At 44.4% G+C, this 19,224-nt stretch overlaps 2 protein-coding genes across 2 annotated transcripts in view; one reads left to right on the top strand and one right to left on the bottom strand.

The window, feature by feature from the left end:
• The first annotated feature begins 15 nt into the window (after positions 1-15).
• Positions 16-1,386, top strand: LOC126866554 (mitotic spindle assembly checkpoint protein MAD2A). Its single transcript, XM_050620292.1, has 3 exons — positions 16-400; positions 512-874; positions 956-1,386. The coding sequence occupies exons 1-3, from the start codon at positions 328-330 to the stop codon at positions 1,153-1,155; spliced, it is 636 nt and encodes a 211-aa protein (XP_050476249.1). The 5' UTR covers positions 16-327; the 3' UTR covers positions 1,156-1,386.
• Positions 1,387-1,544: 158 nt separating this feature from the next.
• Positions 1,545-19,224, bottom strand: part of LOC126866546 (protein vein) — a 200,614-nt gene continuing 182,934 nt past the window's right edge. The window contains exons 6-9 of the mRNA XM_050620279.1: positions 9,900-9,974; positions 9,201-9,522; positions 6,418-6,651; positions 1,545-5,604 (exon numbers count right to left, since the gene is read on the bottom strand). Coding sequence (XP_050476236.1) covers positions 9,922-9,974 — 53 coding nt within the window. The 3' untranslated portion in view covers positions 1,545-5,604; positions 6,418-6,651; positions 9,201-9,522; positions 9,900-9,921. The remainder of the gene's footprint in view (positions 5,605-6,417; positions 6,652-9,200; positions 9,523-9,899; positions 9,975-19,224) is intronic.

Here is a 19,224-nt window from a genome sequence, read left to right as displayed (position 1 = left end):
TATTCTCATTTTTTGTGTATTAGTTTATTCATATTTAGTTAACGAACTATTAACGTTTGTGATGTAAAGTTATAAACATATATTGTCAGTAGTCGCGTTAAATCATTTCTGTAATTCTTTGAGCTTATACACTATGTTGATTTTATAAACGTACTCAAAGTTCATAAATTTTTCCTCTGTCTTTTGGTTGGTGAAATATCGGTTTATAAGCAGCGCATTGGATGTTTTTAAAATGATAAACCGGCTTCGTTATAACCTGTAAGGTACTAGAATTTTCGGCGGAAATTTGTTCATTCAATTATATCGGGTGGCAGTTATTTGAAAACTATGACAGAAACTCAGCAGAAAGCAAAGTGTATTACGCTAAAAGGATCGGCAGAGCTGGTTAAAGAATATCTTCGTAAGTTAATCATACTTTTTACATTCTTTTAAAACTTATTTACAATTGTCGAGCGTTACTTGGAATTTAATCAGAATTCATCGTCTTACGTGTTGCTTCTACTCGTTTCAGTTTATGGCGTGAATAGTATTTTGTATCAAAGAGGCATTTATCCTCCGGAAACTTTTGAACCCGCCGAACATTTTGGTTTGTTCGTTTTAATGTCTACAGATGAAAAGATCAAAGGATATTTGGATACTGTTCTTAGCCAGATTCAGGAATGGCTTATTCAACGAAAAGTACAAAAGATAACGCTTGTTATAACAAATGTTAATACCAAAGAAGTATTAGAAAAGTGGGATTTCAGAGTAGATTATGAAGGTCAGTCATCTAATGGCGCCAATGATAACACAAAAAATAGTCTTCCTGAAGTGGGTACAAAGGACGTGAAGGCTATACAGAAAGAGATTCGTGAAGTCATACGTCAGATCACTGGTAACTTATTCGATAATTCAAGTCTTCATAGTACAGCGCTTTACATTTAAAATCTGATTTGTCGGATCTTTTATGTTTCAGGTACAGTAAGTTTTCTTCCACTATTGGATTGTTTATGTTCATTTGATATTTTGACGTATACTGTACCTGACTGTGGTATCCCTAAGGAATGGGATGAAACCCAGCCAGTATTTATTGCAAACAGTCAAGAAGTACAATTACGATCATTTTCAACTTCTATTCATAAGATGGATACCATAGTTAGTTATAAGAATGTTTAGCTATTACATGTTTTATCTTTGATAATTGAAATGTACATATGAAATATATATTTCTTTCATCTTTTTAACAGTAATTGATATTAAAGACTGCTATTTAACTTTCTTTTTGTATACAAATGATTATAAGATGAAAGTGGTCGTGTTGTTCTGAAAGATTTGAATATACTTTACGAATTATTAGTATTACCTACAAAGAGTTTTATACGAATATATATTTTGATATAACTTTGATAGCTTGTCAGTTTATTGTATAGGAAATCCTACTTCCAGCAGTTATCCTTGTATCTTAGACTCCTGTTTCTTCTTTCTAGTATCAGTATATATTTTTCTATTTTACGTTCGTATCTAGTTATTTAATGGTTTAGTTAATGGTTAGGGGAAGAAGAGAATTGACAAGAATCTTGGCAGATTTTATTAAAACATAATTGACTATTACACTTAACACAGGAATTATATTATTTTACTTGGCAAAGCATGAAAGATACGACTAGAATAAAATATTTTTCGTGTTTGACGTTCGTCATATACCAAATCGCAAGTAACATCGTTAGCATTACTTAAATATTCTTAAATGTACAAGTGCTCCAAATTTATCAAATACTTCGTTCTGTTTTCCTTTTTTTCTCGATGTCGATTCACGATTAAAGAATGTTACAGTAATACATGAATATCTAAATGAAATCTCGAAATGGATAAATACCGAACGGAAATATATTCTTTGGGAGCACGTACATGTTGACTAGGCATTTCTCTTCGTTAGGTGTAAGTAATTGCGGCGGATTCGGATCATATCTTTTTGGATGCGTCTTCAACCGAAATTCAATAGAAACTTCGTCTCTTACATAAAATTTTTTTTCCGTTTTTTATTTCATTTTACGATGTCGTATAAGTGGTATTTGGTCGTAATATCCTCGTTTTCGGTACCTATTGTACCCGATCTCTTCGACTGAAATCGAAGACCACGTTAGGAAACATCAACAGCGGCTTATGCTTCGTTAATACCTGCAGCGTTCGTTTTTCCCTTACGACAATTTCGCTATTAACTCGTTAGTACTTCGTGCTGCTAGAATTAGCCATACGATCCATAGTGCACTTGGTTCGCTATTAGACCAGCATGGAACGTAATCGTTCCCTGTCACGCGTCGTACAAAACGAATCGTTCGATCGGCCCTCTTTTTTCAAAACTAACATTACTTAACTTTCGAGAACAAGGCAAGCTTGCTTGTATCCGCATGTGTTGGCGCAGTTCACGCTTATGACCACGTGCAATCATTTCGAGGGCGGACGGCACGTTCGTAATAATCTTTAACGCGCAAGCTGTACGCTCTTAAATCTCGCCTAGACTAGATTTGCTTCGGTTTCTCTGGTTAGTTTTACACACTGCAAAAGCTGCTGGAAATACGTTGAAGTTTATAAACACTCTAATTCGGCTGATCCGCTGTGACTGTAAAGTCTGAATTGTGACTGAAAACCATTGCTTTATTGTACCTTCGAGTTTAGTTTGACTTTTATTCTATCACTCTGAACGATCGCTACAAATACTAAAAGGGTCCGAAATTGACAGGTCCGTTTGGTCGTCACATGTAAGCACAGCACCGCGGATCAGAACGAGTCATGTCTCTATAACATTACGCGATAATTCTCTTGAGTATCGTAAAAACGCGTCTCCTAGTAAAAACATTGAAAAATAAATAACGTGAAATAATATACAATATTTTACAGTAGCGCTTAGTGTTATCCGTGATAGGGCAATTACCACGGAACAGTTGCCGATGTTCTTATTCACTTCCGTAGAAAAAAAAAAAAAAAAACGTAACGTCCCGGAAGTGGGTTGGTCGCATTTCCGTTTCATGCGATCCTGGCACAGGATGATCTCGTTACGGGGCTAGATGTTAACGATAATGATCGACGATCGCCTATCGGTAATTAACTATCATCGTCGTTGGTACAATCGTTAGCACGCAATCACCGTTCCGCGGCCCTTTTTCACTCGCTCGAGAAAATCGACGCGTTCACTTTTCAGCCCTTGTAAATATCGTGTGCAACATTATGCACACTTTGGGTTCTCATTTATACACCTCTACTTAAGTTTACCTTGGACTAATCGCTATATTCGATTTACGATCATTTTATGCGTAAAATATCATAAAATACATTCCTCTTTTGTTCGCTATGATCAGGCTCGTCGTTCCGTTCCGGTGTCGACATTCGTGTTTTATTCTTTATCTTAGTAACAAGATCGAGTGTGAAAAGAAATCAGAATCTTTCGGACGTAGCCGAATACCCGATACTCGAATAATTGTCATCTATTTGAAGATCAATATTAACAGCAGCTAGTTAATAGAATCTTGGGGTTGGGAAGGGGAACGGCACTAGACGGAACGGCGCGCCATCGATGACTTACGATGACTTTCATACAAATCGTTCGATAGGTACGAGCGACGAAATAAATTTGTAACGAAAAAGCACGGCGGCACTAGTAAGCTTGCACGGACATCATACGCTGCCACGATTTTCTTCTCTTCTCAAAGTTTCTGATATATCGCTAGAATGGTAAAGTATTTCCTCTTCTCTCGCAAGAAGAACTCTGGAACACTGTTCGCTCGTTCGTTCAACAACTATCTATATGTAATTCTTTATAGCTCTAAAATGTAAAAAGTAAGCGTGCGTGTGTTCACCGATCGATGGAAACGCGAAACACCACGGTCTCGATCTGTATGCCAAATTTCACTCGAGTAACATTAAAATACGCGAGAAGCGAGAGAGAGAGAGAAAGAGAGAGAGAGAGAGAGAGAAAGGCATTTTAGCCGTTAGTTTTTCTTCTTAACGAGTAACTCGCTGGCTGTTATCGTTGCATTCGACTTGATTATAAACGCGCCTTGTTTCCCACCGTTACCATCGTTCCCTGCTATTTCCTATTTTCCGTCGACGATCGTTTCGGCGAGGCCAATCGAGGCCGATATTACGATTCTCGACGACGATGCCAGCGAGAATGCAATTACTCGTTCGCTGTCGAGGCGTAACAATTCTTACGACGATGCTTTGCCGCGAACTCCGTTAATTAAAGTGCAGCCTGATTTCTTCGGTTCCGGCGTAATAACGCAACCACCCTTGTCGCAGGCGAAAAGTAGGGCCACAAACGACTCTGTCGACCAATTTCCACCCAATCTCACGATTTTTGCTTTATCCCTGAAGAATAGACGAATCGATCGCTGTTCGTCGTTTCCATCGATTGGTGTTCGACGCACACACCGCACGCACACACGCTGCTCGAAGGGATACAAGGAATACTTTGTACAATACTCTCCTGGAGGCGTCTGACATACGTTTCGACGAACTGTCGCTCGAAAACCGAGAAGCGTCTTTTCACGGTAACATTGCTCCACGTTTGGAACATCGGGCCGTTCATCGAGGCAGATCCGTTCCTGTCGACGAATTAATCGCGAACTGGTTCTTGATAGTTTCGCTTGATTTTGCAAACGAACGAGAATACGTTGTTACGTTCGATAACATTTCGATGGAATTATATCGAAGGAATTGGACGAGCCAAACAGGTTTTCGAAATCGTCGAAATTCACGTCGCTCCACGCAATTACGTTTCTGCCTCGAAGACATTGGCTGTCGCGTAGGAAGACTCGTTGATCCCAGAAATCCTATTACAAGATCCGGGATCGTCCATGTCGTGCCTTTCTTCCTGCAATCCCGTAAAACGAAATCGTCGCCTCCACGTGGTGTTCTAACGATCCGCACGTGCTTGCGGATAAGGTTTACGACGTCTACCCCGTTTCTTTTTTTCCTCTCTATCCCTTTTCTTACCTGTCGAGTTCTTTCGCCCGGTGCAAACCTCCCGAGCGACAGGAAGTTCGAAAAAAGAAAGGGAAACATGTATTTGCGACTTGCTCTTCTCAAGAAAGATTAAAGGAGATTTTAAAGCGTGAGCACGTCGGAAGACGATGTTGCCGCTTTCTCGACGATGATTCGCGAAAGAAAAATCGATTCGCGTACGTACGTACGCGTTCCGAGTCCCGCTTTAATTTTCGATACGCGTAAATGATGGACGAGCGCAACGCCGATCCCAAGGGAGAAAATTAAAGCTGTTGGGACATACCGCGCGAAATGCCAGGAAAAACATATCTCTGCAAATACAGTTTACACACATGGGACTTAAATTTGATTTGGCCACGATAGTTTTGCCCGTGCCGTTAGTCGGTGCGGCAACGTTTATCGTATTTCTCACATTTTCATGCGGAAACCATGGGAAAGAGAGGAATAACGGGGCAAAAAGAGAATGGCTGGACATTTCCCTCGTTGTTTTCGAACGTCGAATTCAGCTACGATACTTTTTCCGTCCGTGAACACGGTGTTTCCATTGGATGGCGACTCTTGTTTCTTGAGATTCTCCGTTCTTCGTGTTTGCTCTTGGACGATGTCGAACCACTCGACGATGCTCTGCAACGAGAAAGAAGTTCGGATCGATTAAAAGGTGTCTCCGTTCGATGTGTATTCAAGTCGCGCGAAGAAGGAATCGAGTCATCATCGCGACGCGACGTTCTCTGTCTTCAATTTAAGACGGGTGTCGTCGTGGACAGGATAAATTGTAGCTAAAAGAAATTACGCTGGAAGCTAAATTAGCGGTTTTACAGTGATCTCGCCGCGTCTGCGGGTCAATCAAATATTCAACAGTTAAAACAAAACTACCAAGTACTGCGGTGTTGATTCATTTATCCTGCCAAGTCCTCCAGCAATTTCTCATTTCGAACGAAACGGAAGGCAGGCTTCTCTGTTTTCCCTGCAACTTTCTTCCCTTTCGTGGTGTTGTTTCGACGCGGTTGTTACTCTTCCGCTTTTCTCCTTTGTGCTATGGATGAAGCATCGTTCAGAAGGATCCCCCGCAACCCTGCTTCTTCTTTCGTCTACCCTATTTGTATCCCTCCTTCCGTTGCTGGGCGTAGATTCATCTTTATCTCAACGCAGCTCACCCTCGTGGATATTTGGTATAACAGGGCATCACTGTTCTGCTTCTCCTTTCTGCCTTCTCCTCGACAAACGAGAGGCTTAAGGTGGCTAATGGAATCAACCTAGCCAACGATAGTTTACCTTGTCTCTGCTTTAACGAGCGAACCAAATAGAAATTCCATCCCTCTGTTCCGCTATATCTGTTATTCATACTATATATACACTATGCTCATAGTACGATTGGTCTCGCCTCTATTCCTATTATCTTACGTTTAACTAGATAAGAGAGAAAAAGAGAATTCTTACCTTGTTCGGTACGATCAAGGTGGAAGAATGGACGTTGCCGATGTTGTCGGAGAGGACGTAGCTTGGCGTATCAGAAGGACTTCCTGAAAGGCTCAACCTTCCGGAAAGTATGCTCCCCGCAGTGAATTCGAGCAGACTAGTTGACGACGATGCTGAATTATCGACGATCCAGGATGCGGGATGCGCGTGGATGACGTTGGTCGGCGAATTGCTGCTTCATCTCCTGGGGCTCTCCTGTGGCAGCAAGTGGCCGTCGAAATTATTCGTGAGCCGCAAAAGGTACCGGTGATTCCTCCGCTCCCGGACTTTCCGGCCTAATTAGTCCGGTTCTATTAAGTTTATCTGGGGGCATCAGGGTCGCCAAGTTCCTCGGGGAACTGACGCTGTAGGAGGAAAGTTCGGTCAACGGGAGGGAGATAACTCTGGACTAAGTAGCGAATGATTAAGCCTGAATACCGCGGGATCGTATGTTTCCGCTACCCTCGTTCTATCTAGGGTTGATGCTAAGTAACAATTAGACCGTTTTAACCATTCTCCAAAATTGACGATTCTTAAAGACTTTGCTCTCGTACGGTGCTAGTCGTTGAATTCTCATCGGAGAAGGCATCGTAAAATAATGAAAATAGCAAAATAGCGTTAAATGGATACGTAAATGAAGGAGCAGCTACCACGGTTTAGTGTAGGTTAGGTTTCGATCGAATGTATATTTGATTATGTATAGTGCAGATTCCCGTTAGCAGTCGTTACGAACAAGCGGAATCGGTAATAGATGTGGCCGACAAATTTGTTTTTGCCGGCTGGAGAGGGCCGATAATGGTCTTTGCTTCTAATTAGCATGGGCCATTAGGTTTATCTATGAACGTTGAAGTCGTCGAGTTTCGTTCTTGTTGCGGCTGGCAACCAGACGATTTCACGGTTTACCGATGTGTTCTCGTGCAATTATCGGGGGCAACATTCGTGTATTAATACGTGATTACACTCGGCGACGATTAAAAAATAATTGCCGTCCGCTCGCGGCCGCCAATGAAAATGGGAAATTTAATTTTTATCTCGCGTTCGCTTCGAAGGACGCTCGTTACAATTTGTTCCCGTAATTGATTTCGATCGTCACAGAATGGTCGAGGCATGAAACGCGCCTTTATCCACCATTAACAAATTTCCTGATAAAGTTGTTCGCCAATTTTGCTGTTGCTTTCATCGAGCAATTTTTATTGTCATTAATCCTTTGCTCGTAATCGTTATTTTTCCTCTTAGGTGGAAGTTCCACGCGTCGAATAACGAGTTTCTCTAACACAATTTCTCTAATACGCGATAGTCAGCACTTGTACCATCTTCGGATTTGTAATTCGGAAGCGTCCTATAGTTGGAGACCGCCGGCTTTGAAGCCAGGCTAAGTTAGCTAGCTGGCTTCCCACACGCTGAATAGTTTGCAAGTCCATTATGACGGTGTTAAGGGTGCGTATCTTGCACACGTTGCACCGCGTATACATATAAATCTCTGGACACTCGGTACGTATAGCTGACGCGGTCGTCTGAAACACTTCGGCCAAGCGATTATTCCGATTATCTCTAGAGCAATTCGTATTTTTCGATTTCCTTTGTTCTATAAATGAATACAATTCCCGGACTCGCAGTTTCTCTAGAATTTTAACAAATTAAATTATTCTATCTGAGTAAACGCGTAAAGGAAAGCGTACACATTCTGGAACTCATTTCTAGACATGGAAAATTTAGCAGCGATTTCTTTGGACGATCGTTGCCAGTTTCTCTTTCTTTCTTCTTTTCTTTCTTCCTTTCTTCCTTCCTTCCTTCCTTCCTTCCTTCCTTCCTTCCTTCCTCCCTCTTTTTAATACTGATCGTCTCTTTCTATTTTCTCTTTCTCTCTCCCTCTCTCTCTATTCCCCTCACTCACTACCTCGTGAAGCGTTCGAGCTGCCTGCGTTTCGAGAGTTCGCCTTTTTTCCAGAGCAGCTTTTTCCCCCCTGATGTAAAGGTTGCCGCGAGTTAGCAAAGAGCTCCGGCGCAGATATCGCGGAGCTCATATCCCTGGGCACTCTTTTCGCTGCGTTTCCCGCCTCTTCCTCCTTTTCCACTGGCGTTCCTTCTCGCAAAACGACCATTCCTCCGCATCCCCCTACTACGTCGCACTATCTAAGGACTCCAGGGAAAGTCGGCTGCATATTACATCGGGATCTACGTTTATTAATCTACGAGTTGCTCTTCCAAAGTCACGGAGATGTGTGAGAATTATCGATGGAAAAAGCGGCACTTCATTTCTCAGTGGTCGAGGCACGTTATGTGAAAATTTCGTTTGCGGTCTCTTTTCGCGGGACAAGGAGGGACAATCGAGTAACTCGAATCGACAGGAATATGGTTGATATCTGGTGCGAGCCCTTTTGTAATTAATTTGACGAGGAGAACGTCGAGCGATTTGTCGATTATCGTCATTTCGTGCCGCTGTCTCCAAAACTCGAAGCAAAATGAAATCTGTCTCTCTATAAGGGCTTCCTTTGACAAAATTCTGGCTTTCTGAATTTCGAGACTCGACAAAGTTTTCATAAGAAGCGGATATGAAATACCAGAAATACTGCAAGGGAATAAAAAGAATTTCTCTCTTCGCGTTTCTTCACGAATAAGAAGAACATCGCAAACATCGATGCCAGACGAAGGAATATGAGAATAGTAGAAATTGAACGATTAAAACTAGTAAGTATCGACACTCGTATGTAACGTGGTTTAGGTAATATCGGTAAACTGCCGAGGACGCGGCGTGATAAACTTACCTCTGAAAATTGACGGCGTAGCCAGGTACTCGTTGCGGGCACGAAACGAGGCAACGACGAACAGGAGCATAAGATAGAAGATGTAGGAAACGAAGCGGGAAAATGGAAAACGTTGGAGTCCCGAGAAGGATGAGGTGAGAAGGTCGCGAAAGCTCGAGACGTTTGGTCGGGTCGGGGAATGGAGATAGCGCGGGGAAACGTGGAGAGCCCGAGGAGAGTGGAGAAGTCGAGGACGCGTATGTAGGAACCTGAAGGGGTATTGGGAAGGAATGTGGGTGAGGCTACAACAAAACAAAACACGATGAATGTCCCGATGTGCAAGCTGCAAGCACAACAATGTCAGGAAGATCGATGGTTAGTCTTTGTCGAGGTAGCAATGCCGCGAATTACCTGGATAGATAGGTTCGATAACGCGCTTTCCGATAAATTTGCCCGGCGACGTTTAATATTCCGCGACCGGTTCTCTGTTACCGGAAACGCTTTCCCATTTGCTTTACGAAGCGACGCGACACGCGTTTGACTTTATATCCAGGTGATTCGTCGGTCGTTCGATTAAAGATTAGTAGTATTATCAAACGCGTTGTTAAACGAAGATCGGCGCAAGAGCTGTACGCAAGCGACAATTGTTCTCTATCTTACACGGCTAGCAAAGATCGTTAAACGTTAGTTTACAACTGAGACTGTTAATCGTTAATTTACCTTGACAGTGCCGCTAGATGCGCTAGAAGCGGGCGAGCGTCACGTCCTCGGCGAACGAAGAGAACTTATCCATATCTTGAGTTAGCGAGAGCAGAACAGAAACACGATTCCATTAATTCTTACGGATAATTGTTAAATAGACAGGACTTCGCCGATTCATCGTTCGTTCGATTCAGAATCGGTTTGCGCGGGAAAAATGTTCGATCGAAATCGAACAACGGGGACGGATTGTGAATCGAACGAATGAATTGGAGAAGCCGGTGTGACAATACGGCTGAGAAAACGCGAACGCGCGGAAATACATGTGGGAAAGAGTGCGCGTGCGTTTTTGAAAGCGGGAGTGGTCCGGCCTCGTACTACACCGGCGGTCGTCTTACGGGCTCTTTAGGGCTCTTGGTCGACCCTCGAGAAGAGCGAACACGAGAGCTAGCACGGGGTCGAGAAACGGTCATAGTTCTATTTCCGTCCCTCGTGAATCATTCTCGCTTCACTTATCTCTCTTAATGCTGGTATAACGCCGTTATATGGGTCCGTTGAAAGATGCTGCATTCCTGATAAAGCTCCTTCGAGGATGATTTCGTAGGGAGATCGCCTCTAGAAGGACTTTCGCGACGAGAAAGAGAAAACCTTTCCGCTCGTTCGTCTGGTTACGTTCGGCCGCGGTCTCCCGCTGGTGGAAACGACGAAGGCGAACCGAGGCGTACGATATTTCGAGAGTATTCTCGCGCTCGAAACGATCCTCGAGCGTCCTCTGGTCAGTAGACGTTGTAACGATGGAAATTTGACCAGAGAGTCGGTGGTAAACGGTCCGTTGCCAGACGGCCCTAAAACGATAAATTTCTTCACGGTAAAGTTGCTACAACTCTCGGGAATTGCTTTAACGACGTGTACCGATGTCAAAGTTCGCGTTAAAATCCAGTAGCGTTGGGAAGAGTCCGATCGACAAAGTGTCCCGACCAACGAGATAGTGTTTCGCTACGTTTCGCGAAAAGTGATCTCGATATTTCGCGAATCTCCATGAAACGACCAATGAATCTCGTGGCCGTATACTCGTTGATAATTAAGTGGTGCTTCGCGTACGCACGGAGCTTAACCTTGCAATTAGCCCAATTCGTGGCTTAAGCGATATCAATTAGCCAAAAAGTACATGACTACCAGGTCGCGCGTGGCATCCTCTCGTCGGGATTATACCGCGAGCACTGGATCCGCAAGATCGAGATCTCGGTTTGTAGGGCTGGATCGGAACGGTGTTCGATCGGTCGGCAACGTGGTATCCAAGTGCATAACGGAACGATAGCCTCGCCACGGTAATACGTATCAGACTACATTTCACGGTTGATCGAGGCCCAGCCTGGCGCCATAGACAATTTCCCAAAGGGTTCCAGACCGATATAATAGGGTGGCCAAGGCATATACCGTAGCCGCGTAACTCTATCGCATTACCGTTGACCCGAGTAACCAGTAGGCTAGATGCCGGCTCGTTCTCTCGGGGTGAATTCGTCAATAGCTCGTCGATTCTTGATCAAGGCCAACGAGACTGCCTTGGGGATCAATTTTCAAGTTGTACTTCGCGGCACATACGCCGATCTTGCCTCGCTGATCCGCCTTCTTGCCTCTTTTTCGTCTTGAATTCCGTCGCCAATTCCTTTCTTTACTCTCGCAACTATTTCTCAGCTACGACACGAACCATCTCGTTATTTTTTCCTCGTATCGTTTGATTTTTAATACGGTCGAAAAATCAGCGTAACTTTTCCCCCGGAATCTGAACTAGAAAATGAGAGTTGGAGTCACGTTGGCACGACGAATTCAATCGTTGAAATCGTCGGAGTGTAGATGACAGGAAGATCAGGCGACACGCATGGTCGCTGTCCAGCTGGCTGGCTATGGTCCACCGAATGTCCTCGCAGTCGTTATAGTTTAATGCGCCGGGCAGCCTCGTAATGCGGATTCATTGCCGGGCAAGAGCATCGAGGTGGCTGTTCGCTCGTGTAAACATTGCGTATGCTCAACGACGGTGAACGAGAAATCGTGCGACCGCGTCTATGAACCTCTGTGCGCCACAGCTACAGCCTCCTTATAACCGTGCGCCATTCCCCCGGGGACATATGTCCTTATACCGGCTCCGTGAGCTTTAATGAAAGCCATAAAGCGTTCTCTGGATCGTGCTTGCGGCACTATAGCTGGCTATACTGGTTTCGGGATGGAATGCGGTTCGTAGCTACGAACATGAAGTTCGAAGCACGCCGTCGCGAGTGGCCGATTAACAATTGAAGCGACGATCTGGATAACGAAGGTGACGCCGAGAACGTACAGCTACCTGCGACCGTGAATCTCCCTCTCATCTTCCCTCGGCTTTCAACTACGCGTCGCTTGGTCGTGGTTTAAGGTTCGTTCTATCGATAACAGAAATGGTATCGTTGTCGATGTATTCGCCGGTTCTCGGTTAACCTAACAGGCTACACGAAGGCGAGGATCGACTCGGTCGGTCCTCGTTCGTCAGAAACGCGCGTCGATGGAACGCGTTGTGGATGACAGTTTTTTTAAATTTAAAAAACCGCTGTCACCAGCGAATCCGGGAAACGAAAAAACGTCGCGTTTAAATCTTTCGATTTCTACGTGTTCGTTGACCGTTTTTTTTCGAGTCGGCGAATATTGCTCTCCGTATTCGGTGGAGGATGAATTTTCGTAATGAATTTTCGGGCGGATCGATCGAGGAGAAAAGGGAACGTAACATCAGCGAAGAATTCTTGGCGTGTTTCGCAAAGAAGGTGAATTCGGGAGAATGAAATTTTGCCGTCGCAAAAATATCTTCACGTGCAATCGAATTCGGCCCTCGAACGTATTAATTTCGATTTAATCGTTACGTTCGATCACGGTCAGTAATACACGGTACGTCCTGTTCACCACAATCATCGAGTTATCGTTGTTTCATCGTCGTTCACGCTGTCGATACGTTCTCTCTTCATACATTTTAATTTACTGACCTTTCATCGTGCGCGCACTTTAATTCGTTCCTTTTGTTTCGCGACCGGATCCATCATCGTTCCCCGTTTTATATCTGCACCGACGTGCATTGTTGTAACCACCCCTTTGACGGTTTTGCTAAGTGAAGTGCACCGGCAACAATTTGTTCGAATTCTCGCTACCACAATGGATACATTTCTGACCGAATACCTGTATTTACGTTCGCTATTACGACATTGGTCGTTAGATTTTTCACGCTGTGAATTAATGCTCGACTCATTAAGAGCGTGCGAATCGTTTAACGCTTAATCTGTAGATGTGTTTAGCATTATGGGAGTCGCTCGAGTTCGAGTCAACGAATCACCGCTTTCTCCCCGTTCCCACCTCTTTCATTACAATTCCAATTTCATTTCTGCCAGTGAAGCTTGAACGTTCGAACCGCCTAATGCGATCTTTCGGGAAATCAAGATCGCGTTTCTCACTCGCGGTGCGAAGCTGTAAACACGAAAATCGATCGCGTTCTTCAGCAACGGTCCCATGCACGCATAAAACGTTACTGCTCGACGATAAATATAAAATATCTTTTTTAGTGATCCTCTGGAACTTAAAGTCGTCGTTAGATATCGTCGAGAGGTACGCGGAAAAATTTATCGAAACAATTGGGTGCAGAGCATTCTAGCCGCGTTTCTTGCGACTGGAAAGTGCTTATCGACCGAGCGAACGTTTGGAAAATCAGATTGTCGAGGCCATGGCGTTTTCACCTTATTGGGACCGGGATACAGATGGAAGGAACCGCTACCATTTCAGCGGCGTATTTGTATTTCGACGCGAACGACACGACGTAAAACGCGAATCGATGGTCTCGCGGTAAATATAAATCCTGCGTCGATCTTACGTATTCGAAAGAATTATAGCCGTTAAGCCGGTGCAAGCGGAACGAACGTAGAGCGAGGAAAATCTCTACTGGGCTGGATTTCATAATTTTGGATTACGATCGTATAATCCTTTTAGCCATTTAGCAGTCTCCGCTGTACGATTGGAATAGATGGACGGACGATACATGCGATATTTATCAGCGACAAGGGTAATAGGAGATGGCGGATGGCAGAGGAGCAGTGTCCCGGAAGGACGCGAGGCAGTTAGAAATCGGTTGTTTGTTCGCGGGATGGTGTCGCGTCGTCGACGTCGTACTCGTATCATGATAGCTGAGCGAACGATCCGGTCTCGTAACGCTTCGATTCGTCGTCGAATGCTCGCATAACCGGCTAGTCTGAAGCCGGATTTTCACGCGAGGACGTCGCTCGTAAAAGCCGGCGCCGTTCTCTCGCATAATCCTGCGGCTACGCTGCTCCCGCCCACGCTTTACGACCGTTTCACCTCTGTACCGGAATGACATAATGCAAAGCGAACCAAGATTTACATCCCATTTGCCTTGCTTTCCGCGATTGTCCGGGGTTAACGGTACTTCCTACTCGTATTTCGGATTTTCTGTCGGCCACCCAGGCTACCCCTTTGTTTTCCGTCCGAGAATTATTTCGTTTCGGGGCTGGTTGCCTCCCCTCCCGGTCACGCTCGCAATTACTGCCGTCCCTCTGGCGGCCTCGCGTTTTTCACAACTGCACGTTGCGCGGCGATATTTTTTTCCGCTACTTGTTGCTCCTTTTTTCGCCGTTCTGCCCGCGTAATTGCGCTTTAACAGTCTCTTGTCGGTATTCCTTCCTTTTTTTTTTTTTTTTTTTTTCGTCGCCTACTCGCTCGTCCCGTTGTTTCGCGCGCGCTTGCCTCACGCGTTCGGTTTCGGGCTCCGAGCTCCGGGCTCTCTTATCGATGCCACCAGGGACAAAAGGGTGTCGGTGCCCTTGGCGGTCCCTCGTCGGCGAACGATCGCGATGTAACGCTCTCTTGCACCGGAGCCGATTCTCTGTCGAGCGGACGACGACATGCAAAACGAACCAAGATTTGCATCCGAACTGGCTGGTCGCTTTACGCCGCGCCGGCCACCTCTACACGACCGAACGAGTTCTCCCGTTCGATTATGCGAACGTTCGTGTCGTTACGGACGACGTGCATTGCGCGGCATAATTTCACGGATCGCACGTGATGCCTGCAGCCGCGCGAAAATATAACCTGTCATTCCGCTCTTCTTCGTAGCAAACATCGCTTTGCGCATCTTCTGTTTCTTTCTTCTTTCTTCTCTTTTTTTTTCCAGCGAACGTCGAGGCATCGAAGAGTGGATTTCGCTGCGATATCGATTAGTCAGTCGCCCGGCGACATCGGGGAAATAACGTTTCGGTGAACAAGGTTTTTTGAAATCCAGTTAGAACGCGAGCACTTTGCCAATTCGTAAATTTAATCTCTCTGACTTGTATTTCTATGCGTTAATAAACGCAGAACAGCGTAACAAGCGGGCCAGCACGTTGCATCCTTTCAATCACGGCTTTAAAACCACTCGAGTTCCAAAATTTTCATTCCATATTTCGTACGACCTCGTTGTTTACCGTTGTATCCTATCGATTCTCTGATACTGTACGCGTTATTTTCCTGTCGTCCTTTCGTTTGTTCGTTGCACCTATTCCAACGATTCGGTGTAATCGTTTAGCGTGAACTGTAGCCGTCGAAAAGCTTTTTCTACCTTTTCGGAACTCGTTTCCGAATTATCGCCTGGATGGTTTTCTGCGTCGCACCAAAGTCATCGAACCGTTCTCCTTCGGTTGGACAACCTTCTCGCTATTAATAGGTTCCTCCCAATAACACGCGCGACAGATTAGAATTAAGAATCGTTCACGGTCTCTTCAAGGTTCTTCTATCTTTAAAAGAATCGCTTTCTTCACGCGTCCGTCCTCCCCCGTCTTCTTTTCCACCGCGATCGTTTTTTCACCAACATGCACCTGTTTCTCGCTCGAAGGCAACAGTGGAAACGTATCGTTGAATTTCAAACCGCAATTCGAGAACAGAATCCGGACGATTCCGTTATCCGATTATTTTCCTTGGAAAATCGGGGTTTCCATTGAAAATAGCGAAATCGATGTGTCAACGATTGCCTCGCGTCCCTCGATAATCGGCAGTTTTCGTTCGGGGTCGAGGATCGTCGGGAAAACAGTTGCTGATATTTTTCACCGGTCAACGAGAATATGGAACAAAAAGATCGCTGTTTCGATTACGTTGAAAAAATGAGGCGCGCTGTTTTCAATTATAAAAACATCGTTCCGGGGGCAGTTGTTTGTTCAGTCGCAAAAAAGGAAAATATTTAATCGACCCTCCAGCGAATTTTCGAAATTCGTATTAAAATCAACGTATTTCTTGTTCCGCTGTTTTCTCTCTGTCTTTCTGCCTGCCTCTTCCGAATAATCGCGTTACTGGTGTTTCACGACCGGGCATCCCCTGTTCGAAAGTATCGATCGGTCCGTCGATGAATTATTAACAACGCAGCAGGCTGCGTCAACTCCATACGTAATAAATCGCGAGCATGCAAGAAGATCAGGTGAGATTCGTCTGGCGCGAAATTTCTATCGGTCGGCAAATTTTTCAAATCCTGGATCATTTCGCGCAGTCTCCGTACAAACAAATAATCGACTATCTAGTCTTGGTTTTTTCAAAGGTTTATCGCGACCACGGAGAATTTTTATAACAGCGTGGCTCGTTCTAAAAAAGATACGCCACGATAATTCCGATTCGGTGAAAAATCTGATACCGTTTCCAACATCTTTTTGAAGCGCTGCTTTTAACGACTTTCACTTTCCTTTTTTTTTTTTTTTTTTTTTTCTATCCGTACGTCGATGACAACGTGAACGGTTCTTGTTCGATTGTCCGGCAGATTTTTTTCCAACACGTTACTTTATAGGATTACCTGTGTGTCGCACGATACGTTTCCGATAAACGAATTAGAGATCTTGAACAAGGGATCGTTTCCTTTTTTCTCTCTCATTTTTACTTCAACTCTCGGATAAAACACTGCGATATTTTTCGGTGGTGTTCTCCTCGAACGTTTACTATCAAAGCATCGTTAGCTAGCGGTCTCTTAGCAAGCTCGAGGTATGCTGTTGGTTCTCACGCGCTCCATACGTCAACCGTGTTAATGCAAATACAGCCCAGCACTACGAATAACAAGGTGCAATGTTACAGTTGGCGAACAAACTTCACTTGAGTTTTGAAACGGTGCAAAGTTCACCTCTGATGCGGAATTAACCCTTAGTAATCGTCGTTACGGGTAATAGCGGTACGTGTAATCCAATTGCGCCGAGTTGTTGCAGCTTAGATCGTGCAAGTCGTCCAGGTTGTTTTTTTATCTATGGTAAAAACGTTGCCGCAAGCCACTGCGTGGCTCGTTAGCCAACGTTCAGCGTCGAATTTTGAATCGTCGCACCGACGAAATCACGCTCGGACCTAATTTGACAGGGAACACGGGGGATAGCAGGTAGAGGGAAGGGCGTGGAATGGAAAGCGGCGCGGTGTGACAGGCTATAGGAGTGTCGCATCGGTTAATACAACGAGACTAATGAGTCGGACGCATCGAGTCTCGGAATTCGTACACTCGGCTTTCGTTTCGGATACGGTCGCTCGAATTCACCTCTAATTAAGGCGTTAATGAAGAGCCTCGGGGAGAGTCCGATGATCACTTTCCTCTTTTAGTTGAACCCTTCGTGACTTTCCTGCTCGGCGACCACCCTCAGCAACGGGCATTCGAGGAAGGGCGGTCGATTGTCGAGCGGGAATTAATCCTACGCGCGATGAGCGATGCCTGGAAAGCACGGCTATGCACACGCATCCGCTATTGTGCGCCGGCGGCTTGCCCGTTAATTAAATCATACCTAAATAGGGAGCTTTGTTTTCCCTCTACGAAATTTCCAGAGATAAACTAACCGCGACACAGTTTGATGCTCTGATCTTGGTGGTTTGAGCGTTTTCACGGACCCTTCTCTCGTGCTAATGTCAGCAGGAGAACGATGGATCGAAAAGTGGCAAATTTTGACCTCTTCGGGCACTTCAAATTCTAACGGGGCATCGTTCTGTAAATTTTAGGATATCGTAAAAGTATAATCATTTGTGACAAATTCGTCGAGAATGTTATAAAAAATGTAGATGAATTTAACGATGCACCGAAAAACAAATCAGAACTCTCTCGCTTCAAACGACCGTAACTTGGAAATTAAAATTCCAACACTGTTTTGTAAAGAGAAGTCAATATAGTTTATATCGCATGTAAAATCATATTATTCAAATTGGCAATTGATAACGATAAAATGCGAGAAATTGAGGTAAAGTATTAAGATGCAAATATGTTCTTAATTATAAATGTAACTTCTAGAATAAGATATAAGCTATTGAATATGAAATATACTTCGTCCTCTTATACTTCATCCTCCTCTTCTTCAGAGGTCCACCTCTTTCCTCCGGAAAAATATCGATTGTACTCTTAATTAATTTAACCTGAACGCTTATAGAATGATATTTTAAGCGTCTGACAGATTAGCAGCTTTTAATTTCTTCTTTTTAGATGAAGACTCAAAAATAGCTACGTCTGTTTTCCTTTAAAGTTTAACGTACGCTTTCGTCGATGAATAAGGACGCTTTCCAACGGCCCCTTTTTCACACGCATCGATATAGCAGCAGTCGTCTCGTGTAGTTTTCCGAAGGTCCTTAATCGTAAACTCGTCGAGCTATGAACATTTGGACACCGTTAAATTTCGATTATCGACGAAGGCCTCGAGGGAAGACGAACGAGGACGGCAATCGATTCTCTTTTACCGATTTACCACGACAATGCAGCCACCCCTTTGCAGTCCAGCCAGCTTACCACTCGCCGCCCTTTTCTGTGTTTGTTCGTGGAATATATGAAAGGAGGACAGAACGAACGTCCTCGCGTATTGAAAATTCCCTGTGATTGGGCGCAATTGATGAGACTACGGTATTGCGGACTACCTAGTCGCTACCGTTCGTGATTTCAGTTCGTATTACCGGTAGGCTAATGTACGCGCAAACGCAACGCGAATCTGTCGGATTAGTCGCTCGTGACTATCGATAATACTAATTTTCGATTCTCGTTCCTCGGACCATTCGGTCCGTCTGTTTCTGATTATGTCCCCGAGGATTATCTAGGATTACTTCTAGTTCCCCGAAGCCGCATCTTCGTTTAAATTATAGAATTTTGACGCGTTACGCGCAGCCTCGTTATCCCTCAACTGTTCGATATTTCTTCCATTTTCATTTTCGTTTTCCATTTGTTGCATTCTGTTACTCTCGAAGCCGAAAAAGAAGAGCAAGATATCATTGTTGAAGTTCATTTAGACGATTGAAAACAATGAAGTTATTTCAGGTAGGCTGCGTATTGTATCGTATAAGAGTAAAAATATCTGGAGAATAT

This window comes from Bombus huntii, chromosome 6 (genome assembly GCF_024542735.1).
Source record: "Bombus huntii isolate Logan2020A chromosome 6, iyBomHunt1.1, whole genome shotgun sequence".
Lineage (NCBI taxonomy): Eukaryota > Metazoa > Arthropoda > Insecta > Hymenoptera > Apidae > Bombus > Bombus huntii.
Note: the sequence above shows the minus strand (reverse complement) of the source record. Positions and strands in the feature narration are given on the sequence as shown.

Excerpts from the sequence above, each read along its gene's own strand:
- LOC126866554 (XM_050620292.1), top strand. The coding sequence starts at position 328 with ATGACAGAAACTCAGCAGAAAGCAAAGTGTATTACGCTAAAAGGATCG. Across the intron at positions 401-511 it reads GCTGGTTAAAGAATATCTTC|TTTATGGCGTGAATAGTATT; the intron begins GTAAGTTAATCA and ends TACTCGTTTCAG. Across the intron at positions 875-955 it reads AGTCATACGTCAGATCACTG|GTACAGTAAGTTTTCTTCCA; the intron begins GTAACTTATTCG and ends TTTATGTTTCAG.